At 42.9% G+C, this 15,407-nt stretch overlaps 1 protein-coding gene across 1 annotated transcript in view; it reads left to right on the top strand.

The window, feature by feature from the left end:
- Positions 1 to 15,407, top strand: part of SYTL5 (synaptotagmin like 5) — a 100,683-nt gene that overhangs the window by 54,557 nt on the left and 30,719 nt on the right. The window contains exons 5-6 of the mRNA XM_060002139.1: positions 638 to 772; positions 13,364 to 13,505. Of these exons, the coding sequence (XP_059858122.1) occupies positions 638 to 772; positions 13,364 to 13,505 (277 nt within the window). The remainder of the gene's footprint in view (positions 1 to 637; positions 773 to 13,363; positions 13,506 to 15,407) is intronic.

The raw sequence follows: 15,407 nt of genomic DNA, 5'->3' as shown, positions 1-15,407 counted from the left end.
CTTGGTTTCTGAAAAGCTCTTTTTAAGTTCCTAGTAATTTAGTGTAATGGGCATGCGATCAGATTTCATCTGGTATGAGCCATTCCATTGTTCAAACTTATTACCCCAGGGACATGGGTGCCGTCACTTATTCCACAAGAATTATCTGGGTTCTAGTACGTGCCAGGCATCTCTCTAAACTCAGGGGACCTAGCAGGGAACAAGAAGAACAGAGTTGCTGCTCTCAGGGAGCTGCGGTCTAATAAGTTGCTACCTCAGTTGGTCTCAGAGGATCACCCTAGCTCTCCTCTCTGAGCAAGGTGAGTTCAAGCTCCCTTTTCTCAGTATCCTATAAACAGGCTCTGCCCAGGCGTTGCTTCTCCATTCTCAGGTGACAGTGGCGAGTCCCCAAAGTCAATGGTCTTCTTCTTAGGAGGGACAGAGGCCTGGCTTACCAGCAACTGGTACAGCCTTGGGAGCATACCAGAACCTTTGACACTCTACTGCAGAAGCCCTGGGGACTGTCCAGAATTTCTCAGCCCCAAGTCTGCTTGAAAGAAGAATTATTTACTGTTGAAAGTACAAGAAATGGTATTTTTGAAATGATATGTTTAAATGCTTTCTTGTCTTGCTTTTAAATATATATATATAATTTCAGATTTCTTCTTAGCAAGTTCAGATCAGCAACCAGAGGAGAAATTGTAACTTCAAAAACTGAAAGTGGGCGGAGCTACAGCTTGGACTTAGACAGCCAAAATTTTCGGAGTTTAAAGTCAGCCCCCGGTTCAGACAGGTAAGACACATACAGATTGGCCAATGGGATAGCCTGAGGATAAGGTTGATGAATTTCCATCCAAACAGTGCTTCTGGACACCTGTAAAGTATTCCCTCTCGGAGATCTAACGCATAATGTGAAAAGCCAGGAGGATATATTTTAGTTGAAATGGAAAGCACTTACACTTCTGGAATTACAGCTATTGAAATCATCTGTGTTACCTGCACGACTGAGACTTGATGTTTTGGGACTCAGGGCTGCAGTTCAGATGGAGAGATCCAGGAAAATAAATTATTTTCATTGATTTCTTGATATTTTTCTGTTTAAGCTTCTGAAAAAGAAACCTCTAAGTGTCGTACATTCCTTGCAGCTTTTTTTTTTTAAAAAAAATTTATTTATTTATTTATTTATGGCTGTGTTGGGTCTTCGATGCTGCACGCGGGCTTTCTCTAGTTGTGGCGAGCAGGGGCTACCCTTCGTTGCGGTGCGCGGGCTTCTCATTGCAGTGGCTTCTCTTGTTATGGAGCACAGGCTCTAGGCACGCGGGCTTCAGTAGTTGTGGCTCGCGGGCTGTAGAGCGCAGGCTCATTAGTTGTGGCACACGGGCTTAGTTGCTCTGCAGCATGTGGGATCGTCCCAGACCAGGGCTCGAACCCCTGTCCTCTGCATTGGCAGGTGGATTCTTAACCACTGCGCCACCAGGGAAGTCCCCTGCAGCTTTTAAAAAATTAAAAATAATTTCATTTGAATTGCCTCAGAGAATTTCCATAAATTCCACTTCTTTCTAGTTCCACCACCTCTAACTTGTTGTCAGTGGGCCAGCTCCTCAAATCTCCTGTGCATAGAGCTATCACCTTGTCAAGAAAAGTAAAGAGAGAAAGGATAGCCAAGAGCGTAGTCATTTCATATCAGGCTTGATGTTCTTTATCCTGTTGGGGCATAAGTCAAGGCTTATTTTCACGACCGGTGTATTATCAAAGGCAACGATGAGAAAAAAGATCTACCCTCATGTTTCATTAAGAGCACAGGTACTCTTATACTGATACCTTTTTCCCTATAGCAGCGGTCCCCAGCCTTTTTGGCACCAGGGGCCGGTTTTGTGGAAGACAGTTTTTCCCCAGGGGTTCCGACAGTAACGCAAGCGATGGGGAACGGCAGATGAAGCTTCAATCGCTTGCCGGCTGCTCACCCCCTGCTGTGTGGCCCGGTTCCTAACAGGCTGCGGACCGCTACCGGACCCCTGCCCTGTAGCATTTCTCTAAACCAGTGTCACTATATGTAAAACTGCACAGAAAAAAATAAGCATAAAATAAATCACTTCTCATCCACTATCAAAAGATTATCACTGTATTCACTCTTTTCCAAATTTTTAAGAATGTAGATTTATTTCCTTTATGATAAAAAAAATACTTTAAACCCTGGTTGCGTTTGTCCTTGAAGTCATTTCCTTTGACTTCCCTTGGGGTAGCCCCCAGTCGTGTCCCATGAAAACTTTATATAAAGAAAAAAGCTCATTTTGGGTTTTGATTGCTGAATTCTCTCAGACAATGATCAAGATTATTTAGAGATGATAAACATCTCGCTTAGTGTTGCTATTTTTTTTTTTTTTTTTGGCGGTACGCGGGCCTCTCACTGTTGTGGCCTCTCCCGTTGCGGAGCAACAGGCTCCGGACGCGCAGGCTCAGCCGCCATGGCTCACGGGCCCAGCCGCTCCGCGGCATGTGGGATCTTCCCGGACGGGGGCACGAACCCGTGTCCCCTGCATCGGCAGGCGGACTCTCAACCACTGCGCCACCAGGGAAGCCCAGTGTTGCTACTTTTGTTCAGCCTCGTGGGGACTCAGTGGAGGAGCCCTCTTGGTTCATATTTCAGGCTGGCATTTAAAAGGGAAAATATATATACATAACGAGGAAAGATGGAGTCCCCCGTTCAAAACACTTAAAGTCTCCTGGCCCAACAAACATTAAATTATTGCATTTTAAATTAATTTGTCTTACAGTTACTCAACAAGAGTAAGGGGCATGCTCTCCAGTATCCCATTGCTTACGCCGTTCTTTCAGAATCTACCTGCCTAGGTTTATTCCTTGTGTCTTAACTACTGCTGGGTATAAATACAGTTGACTCTGGAATAACACAGGGGTTAGGGGGCCGACCACCCCCCAACACACACACTTCGCCCAGTCAAAACTCCGAGTATAACTTGACAGTCAGCCCTCTCTATCCACGGTTCCTCTGTATCCAAGGCTTCACCCAACTGTGTATCGTGTAGTACTACAGTATTTACTGTGGGAGGAAAGTCTGTGTATAAACGGACCCATGCAGTTAAAGCTATAAAGCCGTATGGACTTGTTTCACCAAGGACTGGTGCATTGACCCAGGGGTTTTCTTGTTGTAAACTGGAAGGTCATCCCTAAGTAGATTTTATATTTTAAATTGTGAATACCCGAGATGGTTTATAGATAGAATATAGCAGTCAGGGTGCTTTGGCTGAAGCATGCCAAGAACAACGTTTTCGCATGAAGGAAGAGAGTGAGGATGTTCGGGAGATCAGTAGAACAACATGTCCTTTTCCTAGAACATGTATTTATCACAGTGATGACTCATTAATGGACTGCCATAGCAAGATGAATTACCTTATCCCCAAATTATTCCTTAGAAAAGTTGGGGCAGGAGGTGGCCCATCTTTTCTTCACTCCCGTCACGTAAAGATGTTAGCTTCCTTTTGTTTGCTTGGAGCTGCAATAATTCTGCAAAGCCAAGTGGTAAAGCTGGCAGACTCGTTTCTCCTTAGGTTCTGCAAGCAGAATTGCAGCCTCCCTATAAATCCTTTTTAATATGGAACAGTACGTTCCCCAAAAGAGAACTGCAAGATTCTGGTCTCTTTGGTCTATTACCTGACCTAGCTTAGCAATTAATTCCCCTTTCTCTTCCTCAGTGCATGTTTCTTCATAGTTTGTTGCTCTTTTCCTGAAGCAGTTGGGCTTGGGCATCCTTTTTTAAAACTCATAACACATCAGAGTAGAAATGATGTTTTAGTAGATGCCTGGTTAGAGTTTATTTCTTTTCAGTAGTTTCAAAGCAGGGAAATGTGTGAATGGCTTAGTCAAGCCTCAGCAGCCTCTCAGAGGAACATGGCAAATGGCTCTTCACTGGTTGCTAGGGACACATGAGGCAGATGAGATTTTTTAAAAAGAATGTAAATGTGAACTATAATTAATAAACAGAATGCTCTTCAGGGCAGTGATTCCTAATTCCTTTCACGCTGTGATGACTTGTCGATATGGTGTGATTTGTGAGATATCTATCTTAAATCTTACTCTCCTAGAAACGAACCCTCAGGCAAGGATTCCTAAGTGAGGAATTTGTTAATTGAAATGATTCCAGGAGGAACGAGTAAGGGAATGAGAAAGACAGAATAAAGAAACGGAGGAAGATAAGCAATGTGCTATCTCAGGTGAGGTCTGAGTTTGAGAACACAGCCTGATCCTGCAAGGGATTCTGGAACATAAAGGTTTTTCCATTTTGAGCAACTGAACCATTGCACTTCTGTCCCAATCAGTCATTGTCTGTAGGTTCCCTTAGACAGGGTTTCCATATTTAGCAAATAATGACACAGGATGCCCAGGTAAGTTTTAGTTCCAGATAAAGAACTTTTTAAAAAGCATGTTTCATGAAATCTTATTTTCATATACTACGTAAATAGTAGTATATTTTTATACTAAAAACTTCTTGATTGTTTATCTGAAATTCAGATTTAACTGAGGGTCAGGCGAGGCACACCTTAAGGCATGTCTTGGCCTCCAGTGCTAAAGGCAAATCTCTGAAGGGCATAGGTGCAAGCCATTAGCAGAAAAGCACCCAGAAGCTAGGGATGCGTGTGTGGAGCCTGGTACAATGGATCTGAGGGGATCTGGGTGCAACATCAGTAGTGTCCCCTAAAAGACAGAAAGGAAAAGTGGAACTTGGAAGTGAACATTTATTCTGTTCAGTAACAAATGGATAAAGGATGCTGCTGTGCTTCTCAGCAGCATTTCTATCATGACATTGGGAGATACGGCAAGCATTTAACCATGGGAACCTGTACCTTCTGATAACCAACCAATTTCTCACATCCCCCCCAGCACCCCCTGCCCAAGCACATTCCAGTTTTCTCCACTTGTTCTTTTTTTTTTTTTTACATCTTCACTGGAGTATAATTGCTTTACAATGGTGTGTTACTTTCTGCTTTATAACAAAGTGAATTAGCTATACATATACACACATCCCCATATCTTCTCTCTCTTGTGTCTCCCTCCCACCCTCCCTGTCCCACCCCTCTAGGTGGTCACAAAGCACCAAGCTGATATCCCTGTGCTATGCGGCTGCTTCCCACTAGCTATCTATTTTACGTTTGGTAGTGTATATGTGTCCATGCCACTCTCTCACTTTGTCACAGCTTACTGTTCCCCTCCCCATATCCTCAAGTCCATTTTCTAGTAGGTTTGTGTCTTTATTCCTGTCTTACCCCTAGGTCCTTCATAACATTTTTTTTCTTAGATTCCATATATATGTGTTAGCATACGGTATTTGTATTTCTCTTTCTGACTTACTTCACTCTGTATAACAGACTCTAGATCCATCCACCTCACTACCAATAGCTCAATTTCATTTCTTTTTATGGCTGAGTAATATTCCATTGTATATATGTGCCACATCTTCTTTATCCATTCATCCGATGATGGACACTTAGGTTGTTTCCATCTCCGGGCTATTGTAAATAGAGCTGCAGTGAACATTGTGGTACATGACTCTTTTTGAATTATGGTTTTCTCAGGGTATATGCTCAGTAGTGGGATTGCTGGGTCGTATGGTAGTTCTATTTGTAGTTTTTTAAGGAACCTCCATACTGTTCTCCATAGTGGCTGTACCAACTCACATTCCCACCAGCAGTGCAAGAGTGTTCCCTTTTCTCCACACCCTCTCCAGCATTTATTGTTTCTAGATTTTTTGATGATGGCCATTTTGACCAGTGTGAGATGGTATCTCATTGTAGTTTTGACTTGCATTTCTCTAATGATTAATGATGTTGAGCATTCTTTCATGTGTTTGTTGGCAATCTGTATATCTTCTTTGGAGAAATGTCTGTTTAGGTCTTCTGCCCATTTTGGATTGGGTTGTTTGTTTTTTTGTTATTGAGCTGCATGAGCTCCTTGTAAATTTTGGAGATTAATCCTTTGTCAGTTGCTTCATTTGCAAATATTTTCTCCCATTCTGAGTGTTGTCTTTTGGTCTTCTTTATCGTTTCCTTTGCTGTGCAAAAGCTTTGAAGTTTCATTAGGTCCCATTTGTTTATTTTTGTTTCTCTTTCCATTTCTGTAGGAGGTGGGTCAAAAAGGATCTTGCTGTGATTTATGTCATAGAGTGTTTTGCCTCTGTTTTCCTCTAAGACACATTTATGCCAAATCGAAACAGAATTCAAAATATTAATGACTGAAATCCTCCTTTAATCAAGGTACCATCATACACTTACTCAGCCATCTCATTCATAGATTCATTTCCAAAAATCTACTGGGTATGTTTAATAATTATTTACCAAAAGTTACATATATTTAAGCAATTTGGTTATTACTAAGTATCTTTATTATTAATGATTGTAGCTATAACTCAATCTAAAGGATTTTTAAAAATACTGACAACCTTATAGTCACAGAAAATTGTTTTAAAAATTGAATTTAAAACCATATGGGTGTATTTGTCATATAGAAGTATGACAGAATGATTAATAAAAGACTTTATAGCATAAATATGTATTACATTAGGATACAGCTCTTTGGGGAAGTGGACTGGAAATATGATTTAAAGAAGAAAGAGGACTGATAGGAAACTTCTAATTATTAATGATGACCTTGTTCTGCGTTTTTTTTTTGTTTGTTTGTTTTTCGGTACACGGGCCTCTCACTGCTGTGGCCTCTCCCGTTGCGGAGCACAGGCTCCGGACGCGCAGGCTCAGCGGCCATGGCTCACGGGCCCAGCCGCTCCGTAGCATGTGGGATCTTCCCGGACCGGGACATGAACCCGTGTCCCCTGCATCGGCAGGTGGACTCTCAACCACTGCGCCACCAGGGAAGCCTGAGACGTTCCTTATTATAACGTCAATAATGTGAGGCAGTATGGAGATCGGGAGTTCAGCCAGACCCTTGACACTATACTTAGGTTGAACTAAACTGGGTTTTTGACTTGCTCGTCCTTGTGGCCAGATGATTGTAAGCCGGAAGCCGCCTCCTTGTTTTCTTGTCATTTCTCCAGTTGTTTCCCACCTATGCATTTTATTTATACAAATGAATTCAACACAAAGCTCTGCCAACATTATTAGCCTAGTACTATATGCCAGGTGGTAAATGTGGACGATCTTAGTTAATGCTACTTTTCCACCCTTTCGTGAACTTCCAATTTGGCAGGGAAGGTTGGGATGACTAAACAGATAACTTCAAGACAGTATGGTATCATGCTAAAAAGATACCTGTGTGCTATGGGAAAACCAGAGATAGGCATTTAACCTTCCAGAGGATTCAGGGAAGCTTCATGCAGATGGCCCCTAAGCAGTTTGAAGGCATGAGGAGGACTTGGCCAGGTGAAGAGAGGTAAGAAGAACATTCTAGATAGAGGAACTAGAAAGTGCAAAGGAAAAGAGGCATAAAGCAATTTTGCATGTGCTGGAAAACAAACAGTTCAGGGTTTTTAGAGTGTAAAATTGAAATGTGGTTTACAAGAGATGAGATGGAGAGCTTCATTGGACCAGGATATGGATGGCTTTGGATTCCTTGGTAACTTTTTTCTTATAAACAACATAGCATTACAGGGAGAACAAGAGTTTAGCAAATCCGAACTACTAAGTACAGAGTAAGTGCTTGTTCCATTTAGTTGCTGAAAGCTAAGTTCAGCTAAACACTTGCTTTCCTTGCTGTCTAGCGGGGGAGGGCACTTGGTTTTCTTGCTCTGACTTCTCGTCCACCCAAAGTTTTGCATGGCTGCTGGCCTCCCCTCCAACTGGCTTCCAGCCATTCTTTTTTTGTTTGTTTGTTTTTTTGCGGTACGCGGGCCTCTCACTGTTGTGGCCTCTCCCGTTGCGGAGCACAGGCTCCGGACGTGCAGGCTCAGAGGCCATGGCTCACGGGCCTAGCCGCTCCACGGCATGTGGGATCTTCCCGGACCGGGGCACGAACCCGTGTCCCCTGCATCGGCAGGCGGACTCTCAACCACTGCGCCACCAGGGAAGCCCCAGCCATTCTTTAGAAACTAGACATGGGAACAGAATTTTGTTGTGATTGTAAACGACCAAAATATTATCAGACTGAGAGTTCTACCTGTTCTTAATTTTCTTTTCCCTCATACCCAGAGTCCTTCCCTCATAATGACTGTCTGCTCCATTTTAGAGAGTCTTTTTAAAGGAAACAGATTCATTGAGGAAACCGTAAACATTTAAAAACCATCAAACAAATCAGCTTTTGTTTTAGTAAATCAAATGGTAAAGCCTCTTTATATACTTAACACTAAGATTCATCGAACAGGATTTCACTGAGCGCCTACCACATTGTATTGTATTTGTCCTTTTTCTCCAGAAAGGAAAAGGAAGGAAAACACGTGTAATTCAGCCACAGAAAGCTAGTGGCTTCAGAGGAAACTGCAGCTAGAGAAACTGCTTAATGAATTTCCACTTCTTCCATTTTTATCTGCTTCTCTAATTCAGAGTTCAAGAGCTCTTAGGATGGTTCATTTGTGCCTAAGTATAGCGCGCGCGCACGCGCACACACACAAACACACACACACACACCCAGTACCAGAAATTCATTCCTTTGGGGTGTGTTGACCTCTCCAAAGAGTTTGGTTTTTAAATGGAGACACACACACACACACAGGGGCCGACAAACTTTTCTGTAAAGGTACAGATAGTTAATATTTTTTGGCTTTGTGAGCCAGATGGTGTCTGTCTCAACTACTCACTGTGCTGTTGTAGCGTCGACTGAAAAAAAGTGCACAACCTGAGAGTTGTGAGTTAAGTTTTACTGGGGGCAAAATGAGGTCTGTCGTCTTGGAGACGGCATTTCAGAGAGCTCTGAGGAAGTGCTCCAGAGAGGCAGGCGGAAGGTCAGGGTACTGTGTGACTTTAGGGAAGGGGGACGTGCAGTGAAGCGCACACGTTGGCAGAGGCTGGCTGCTAGTCACGAGGAGCAGACGTCACCGTGAAGGATTCTAGTGCTTTCCTAGATACAAAGAGATGCAAGAATTGGGCTCATCAAATCTTCTCCTGAAAATATCTAACTCTCTGAAGAGCTGTTCTGTCAGTTTTTCCCAGAGCACAGAGGGCCTCATTCCTGATCTCCACCTTGAATTCCTTTCAGGGGGTGTTGGAGATCAGTGCCTGCAGTGGTTAGTGACGTCATCCTTGTAGAGGCAGATGGCAAGCGCCAATTTGTAGTTGGCAGGTGCGTGAAAGCAGCTGAACACAAAACAAGTGACTGTGCATGCCTGCATTGCAATAAAAGTTTATTTATGGGCACTGAAACGTGAGCTTCACATAATTTGCACATCACAAAATACTCTTCTTTTTGAGTTTTGGGGTTTTTTTTTCCCCCAACCACTTGAAAATGTAAAACCACTCTTAGCTCGTGGGCTCTACAAGAACAGGTGGTGGGCCAGTTCGATACAGGGGCCATAGCTTGCTGACCCCTGATGCCATACATCCGCTCACTGACACAGAAAGCGTCCTTCCGTTCCTCACAATCTAAGCTGTGAGGACAGCTCCGCTCTCTTGATGCGAGCACCGTGCTGAATAAAGAAAGTCGTGCTGTGAGAGGAAACGACAAGGCGGTTGGAGAGACGCCTGAGATCAATGAATTTAAAGTCATCCACAGTTTAGGCCAGTGTTTGTCAGCTTTGGCTGGTGGTAGGGGACGCGGGAGCCGCGGTAAAACACACGGATGCCTAGATCCCGTGCCCAGAGGCTCTGATGTGGTTAGTCTTGGGTGTGGCCTGGGCATCGGGATGTTTCAAACCTCCCCGGATGTTTGCGATGTGCAACCAAGGGTGAGGGCCACCCAGCTCACATAAGACGGTGTTGACAAAGACATTGCATTTGGGGATCACCAAAAACTGGAAGGTCGAGCCACGTACAGCTTTTTTCCCTTTTGTTTCTCCTTTTTAACACCTCTTTCCCATTTAACAGGCTCGCGTCACTTTCTAAGTACAACCTCCCTTGCCTGTCCCTTCCATACTTATTTCAGATCTGAAATAACCAAAAGAAGTTAGGACAGCGCGTAAACTGCAGAACGAATGTCATGCCACCTCTGTGTCCTGTTACGCCCTAGCCTCATTGTCCCAGCGAGTGTCGTATCTCTCAGGTTAATGCTGCCTTCGGCTGGTCGTTAGGGGAGCATTCATTTACCCAGGTAGGCACAGGCTCAACCTTGTCAGCCTGCTCTGGGAAGGTTGAATCCTGAGAAATTCTTTCCGGGCTCCAACTCCTGGGAGACTTCTCTGTAAACCAGAAAGGCGACTCGTTAAATTAGAGTCTCTGTCCCCTATCCTTGGATTCTTTATCTAGAAATGGATATATCTAGGAAGCCATTTTCAAGGTTTTGGGCCAGCATAAAATTAGAGATAACAAAACAGAAGGCTTTTAGAAAGCATCTCATAAGCTGAAGTAAATGACACTCTTTTTTACCCTAGGGAATGTGTTTTTCAAGTAACTCAGAATTTCCAAGCTCCCCAGACAGTGTCATATTCCCCGTACTTCGGGCCCTATTAGAACGAGATAAATGTATCTTTTTCTTGTCGGTTTCCCCCTAAGCCGAGTTCAGCTTCAAGGTTTGGTAGCACTGATTGCTAATACTTCTAATTTAAATATCAGTAACAAGATATCGGGATCAGAACTAGCTCTTTCTTAATTGAACTTTAAATTTCTCTAATTTAGGCTTGAGGAAGCTTTTATCCTCTTTCTATTTAAGAGGTGAAGATTCATGTATTTTATGTCAGATTTTACATAATGTCTAAAAGAGTTGGCACCCAAATATTTACGATATTCCGCCTCATTAGACTAAGTCTTTTCTAGTTTAATCAACTGAAACGTTCAACTGAGAGGAAAATATTTTTAAGAAGCTTACAGTGAATGTCAGGGATAAATGTGAAAGTATATGCCATTTTTGAGATAATGCTTCTGGCAACAGTAATTTCCAGTAGCTGGCTTACGATCCCAAGACTTTTTTCCTTATTACAGGCTAGCCTCTTGAATGTCATCACCACAATTAATCAACTTCTGCCAGAGCTTCCACATAAGTAGGACTTTGGGTCCTAGCAAGGCTAATCCGTGATGAGGACTTTTCCCAAACTACCTGGGTCTGAGAGGACCTTCAGCACAGACACAAGCAGAAACACCCACATAAATCCCCTTGGATCATAACGTCTGGGCTCCTTTCTGCAAGATTCAGTCCTAGCCTTTATTTTTTAAGGAGATTTTACCTAAAACAGGAGGGAGAGACATTTTTGTGGTAGTATTGTTATAAGAGTAGAGAACCTATGAACACAGGGCAGGATCACTGGGTAGGTCTCTAAGACCCTTCTAAGTTGGACTTCTGAGAATAAGTAGCATCACTTGGGAAAGGTATGAATATATTTAACTGTTGTCAAATGTAGAACTGTAGCACCCGAGATAGGAGGACTCAGGTAAATCACCAAGGAACTGAGAATTTCAAATTGTATCAATGTCCTTAATCACAAAATTTTATTTTCTTGTTGTTAGACTCAAAAGACACAGTCATAGACCCCTCCTGAGCAGAGTCCACAGTACTATAATTTATTCAAAGTACTGCTTCTAGAAAGAAGCAGCAGGCTCTGTTTCTGTGTAGGATCGAAGGACTCCTACCCAGAAAACTTTCCTAGCTCTCTTAATCGAATTGTAAGAAACAAACTCTCAGGTCTCCGATCCTTTCGTTATCTTCTTCTTGATAGCATCCTTCTACATTCTGTCCATGTAGAACCTGCCTGGTTGTGACAGTTTGATCTTGGTGAAATGATGAATAAGCAATGTGAGAAACTAGCATGAGCATGAGTGTAGGCTTTGGATAAGCAGACAGTTCTGTTTTTATCCTGACTTTGTCATATACTAACTCTGTCGTGTATGCACACACACACGCATGCATGTATGGAGTAATTGCTTAACCTCTCCAAGACTCAGTTTCTTTATCTTCAAAATAGGGATGTTAATACCTTTTTTTTTTTAACATGGATGTTGCGGAATGGGGAGTGTCAACCACCTAGAAAATACTCAGTAAATGCAGCTGCTATTTGCATAATTATCGAGAGTGTTGGTGGCTGCTCGTATCAATTAGGACATATTTGGTTTTGGTGGCTTCTCTGGTGCAGAGCCTTGAAAACACTTACAAGCTGTGGTTGACAGCTCCGCTGGTCATTGCTGATTCTTTCTTCTGCCAGATTTATCTTCTAGTAATGACCCGTGCGCCATCATTCTTTTTAAAAAGTCCCCTTCCTTTATTCCTATAAGTCTCTCCTCTTATGGGCTCAACTGTGAGCGCTAATCACTATTGTGCTTTAACAAGAAGATGTTTATTATTATAGGTGCGCTTATAACTTATTAAAATAGTAACTGAAAGAGTGAAATTCATCAGGGCTTATATTTTCCCATTTAGCATATTTTGTACTCACTGAGAACAAAGAATAAAAGAAGAACAAACACTTCTCTTAAACTAATTTGTCAAAACTTATTTACTTACGAAGCTCCATTTAATAAGAAAATTGTGATCACCTCCAGGCAGGAACTGTTTTTTCATTAATCATTATTGAATGGCATTGAATCAGGTTTAGCAAACATGAAAGTGAATCAAACCCATTAACAAAATGTCATTATTTTTATCCTACATTCATTAAATGTGCGCCATGAGTCAGTCACTAAAAACAACACTGAGAAAATATAATTGCCAATCTTTGATTACATAGGCACCGAGTGCTTCCTGTGCACCAAGATCTTGTGAAGCTGCTAGAGATATCATGATAAATATATCATCAGCTCTGTCCCCAAGGAGGTCACAGTTGAAAGAGGCGCCAACGCCCACGTATCTGTTAAAGACCAAACAAGACATTGTGTAGGCAACTTCTACATAGTTTGGCAAAGACTGTAAATTACCAGAAATTGAGTAGAGCAGAGGTTGACAAGGCCTGTGATAGACAGGGAAGGCATGACTGGGGAGGCTGGACTTCATTTGGCCCTTGAAGGATGGGGAAGATTTGGATAAACAGAATGGCAAATAGGGCGTATCAGGTGGGGAGAACGTGAGCAAAAGCCTTAGAAGTGGAAGCATGAGCACGAGCATGGTAAGCTGAAAAAATTGTAGGGAACCTGGGCTGGCTGGGAGTGTGCTGGTGAGCAGTGGGAAGAAAAAAGGGTGGAGAGGTAAGTTCAATTACGAAGACCCTGGAGTCAGACAAATGACGTTGAACCACATGAGCCCCTGAAGGTGTTCGCATGTTGCCATTGTTTTCTTGGAAGCTTTTCCCTGACTGTGTCTTTCGTCGCTGCTCTGCTTCCATTTTAAAGTCAGAATATTCTTTCGCACTTAGGGGAAGCACTGGTTCATCAGGTTCCAACGAGCAGGAAGCTGGTCCTGGAACTCCAAAGAGTATCCGGAGCAGTGGTGTGACCCCAGTCACTCAGAGGTCACCGGCGCCAAGCACACGCAGCGTGACCTCAGTCAGCAGTCGAGTAAGTACACGGATGTGAAGGAACACTCCCCCTTCTGGGACTAAGCCTCACCACCATGGCATGGCTGGGCTTCAGCTCTCTGTACCTGAGACCATGTTGTTTATCTTGTTTAATATAGATGCTTCTTCATCAGGACTGAACCTCCTGCATCCTTAGCTCCTGGCAGGAGGCCTCAAGTGAGAAGGAAAGGGAAAGAGCAGGTTCAAAGGTGGAATTTGTTTGATGGGGGTATCGACGGCTATGTGGTTTCAATAAAATATAAATAATGTTCAGCAGTCTCTGATTTTGATCTTCCACGTTGCTTGTCAAGATCTTGACTGTTCTAAAAATTTTCCAAACCAATTAAAATTAGGAAACCTAGACTCTTGAAATATTTTTATCCTTTTCTTTTCTATACATCCATTAAAATAAACACATAATGGAGACTTAAATCGCATAGTGTGTGCGCGCGCGTGTGTGTGTGTGTGTATAAGCTGTTCTTTTGAATGAATGAACATCTACTAGATTTTTTGATTAAGCAGGAAACTCCATATATATAGCTGACATCTATATTTAAGAAATCTTTATATACAAACTACAATTCTTTGATTCAGCCAGTATTTAATGAGGGCCTACTATATGCCAAGCCCTGGTCAAGCAAAGACTTGAAGGAAGTGGAAGAATTAGCCATGCAGGAGTCTGGGGCAAGGTTTTCATCCATGCTGGGACAGCACTGATATTCAGCAAGTACGTTACAGGAAGGTTGTTCCAGTCACTTTATGGCTGACCTCCATCTTGCATAGTCAGTGCCCTTACTTCATCAGTGTGGAAGAGATCTCTAATGCCCCTGGAGGAGCAGCCAGTGCAAAGATCCTGAGGTGAGAGCATACCTGGTGTGTTCAAGGACAAACAAGGAGGCCAGCGTGGCTGTTGTGAGTGAACGAAGGGAGGAGTACTAGGAAATGAGTTCAGAGGGGTAGTAGGGCCAGGTAGGGTCTTGGAGACCACCGTATGCACTTCGGCATTTACTCTGGATAAGACGGGGGCAGTTGAAGGGTTTTCAGCAGACCAGTGAGATCATCTGGCTTCTGTTTATACAGGAACTGGGGGCTTTTCTGAGAAGCAGCTGTAGGGAAATAAGAGTGGAAGCCAGAAGGCCAGTTAAGAAGGAGGCCATCGCATTACTGCAGGCAAGAAACTGAGCTTTGGAACAGGGAGATAGACATGGAGGTTGTGAGCATCCAAATATAGATATTTTTAAGGAAGAGCCAAAAGGCATTCAGACAGATTGAATAATAATTAATAAGTGTCTTTAAATACTTATAGTCTAAATTTGCTGATAAGATAAAAGGCATATTTAAACTTTTATCAATATTTATACTAAGCTTAGCAAGCAGTACGTCCAGAAAAGGGCGCGCACAGTTGGTGATTGCACTCACTGCTTTGGCAACCTAACAAGGAATGGTGTTCAAAATATTTAGCAACTGGTATGGCATGGGCACTGAGCCATCAGAACAGACCCTGGCGCAAGGTTGGGTAGCATCCTGGAGGCCCTTCCATGCCGTGCAGTATCCTGGATTGCGGGGAGAACTACGGTTGTGGAGGAGGGGAGCACAGGGAAGGGGAGATGGACTGGGAGTAGCTCTGTTTACCAACTGATACAGAAGTATTTAAAAAAATTGAACAGCTGGTACAGCTGTACCCATGGGTAGCAGCAGACTATCAGTCCAGTAACTAGTAAGTTAGTCAAGTTCGTTCTCAAAACAAGGCTTACCTTCCTAAGTACCGTCATTGGTGGGATGGGGGTGGGAGGGAATCACCCTTGTCATGTGCTAGTACCCTCAAAACTAACAGCCTTTACATGAATATTTCTTTATTTTTTTATTTTATTGAAGTATGGTTGATTTACAACGTTGTGTTAAT

The sequence above is a fragment of the Delphinus delphis genome, chromosome X, assembly GCF_949987515.2.
Source record: "Delphinus delphis chromosome X, mDelDel1.2, whole genome shotgun sequence".
NCBI classification, from domain to species: Eukaryota; Metazoa; Chordata; class Mammalia; order Artiodactyla; family Delphinidae; genus Delphinus; species Delphinus delphis.
This window is presented reverse-complemented; position numbering and strand designations above follow the sequence as displayed.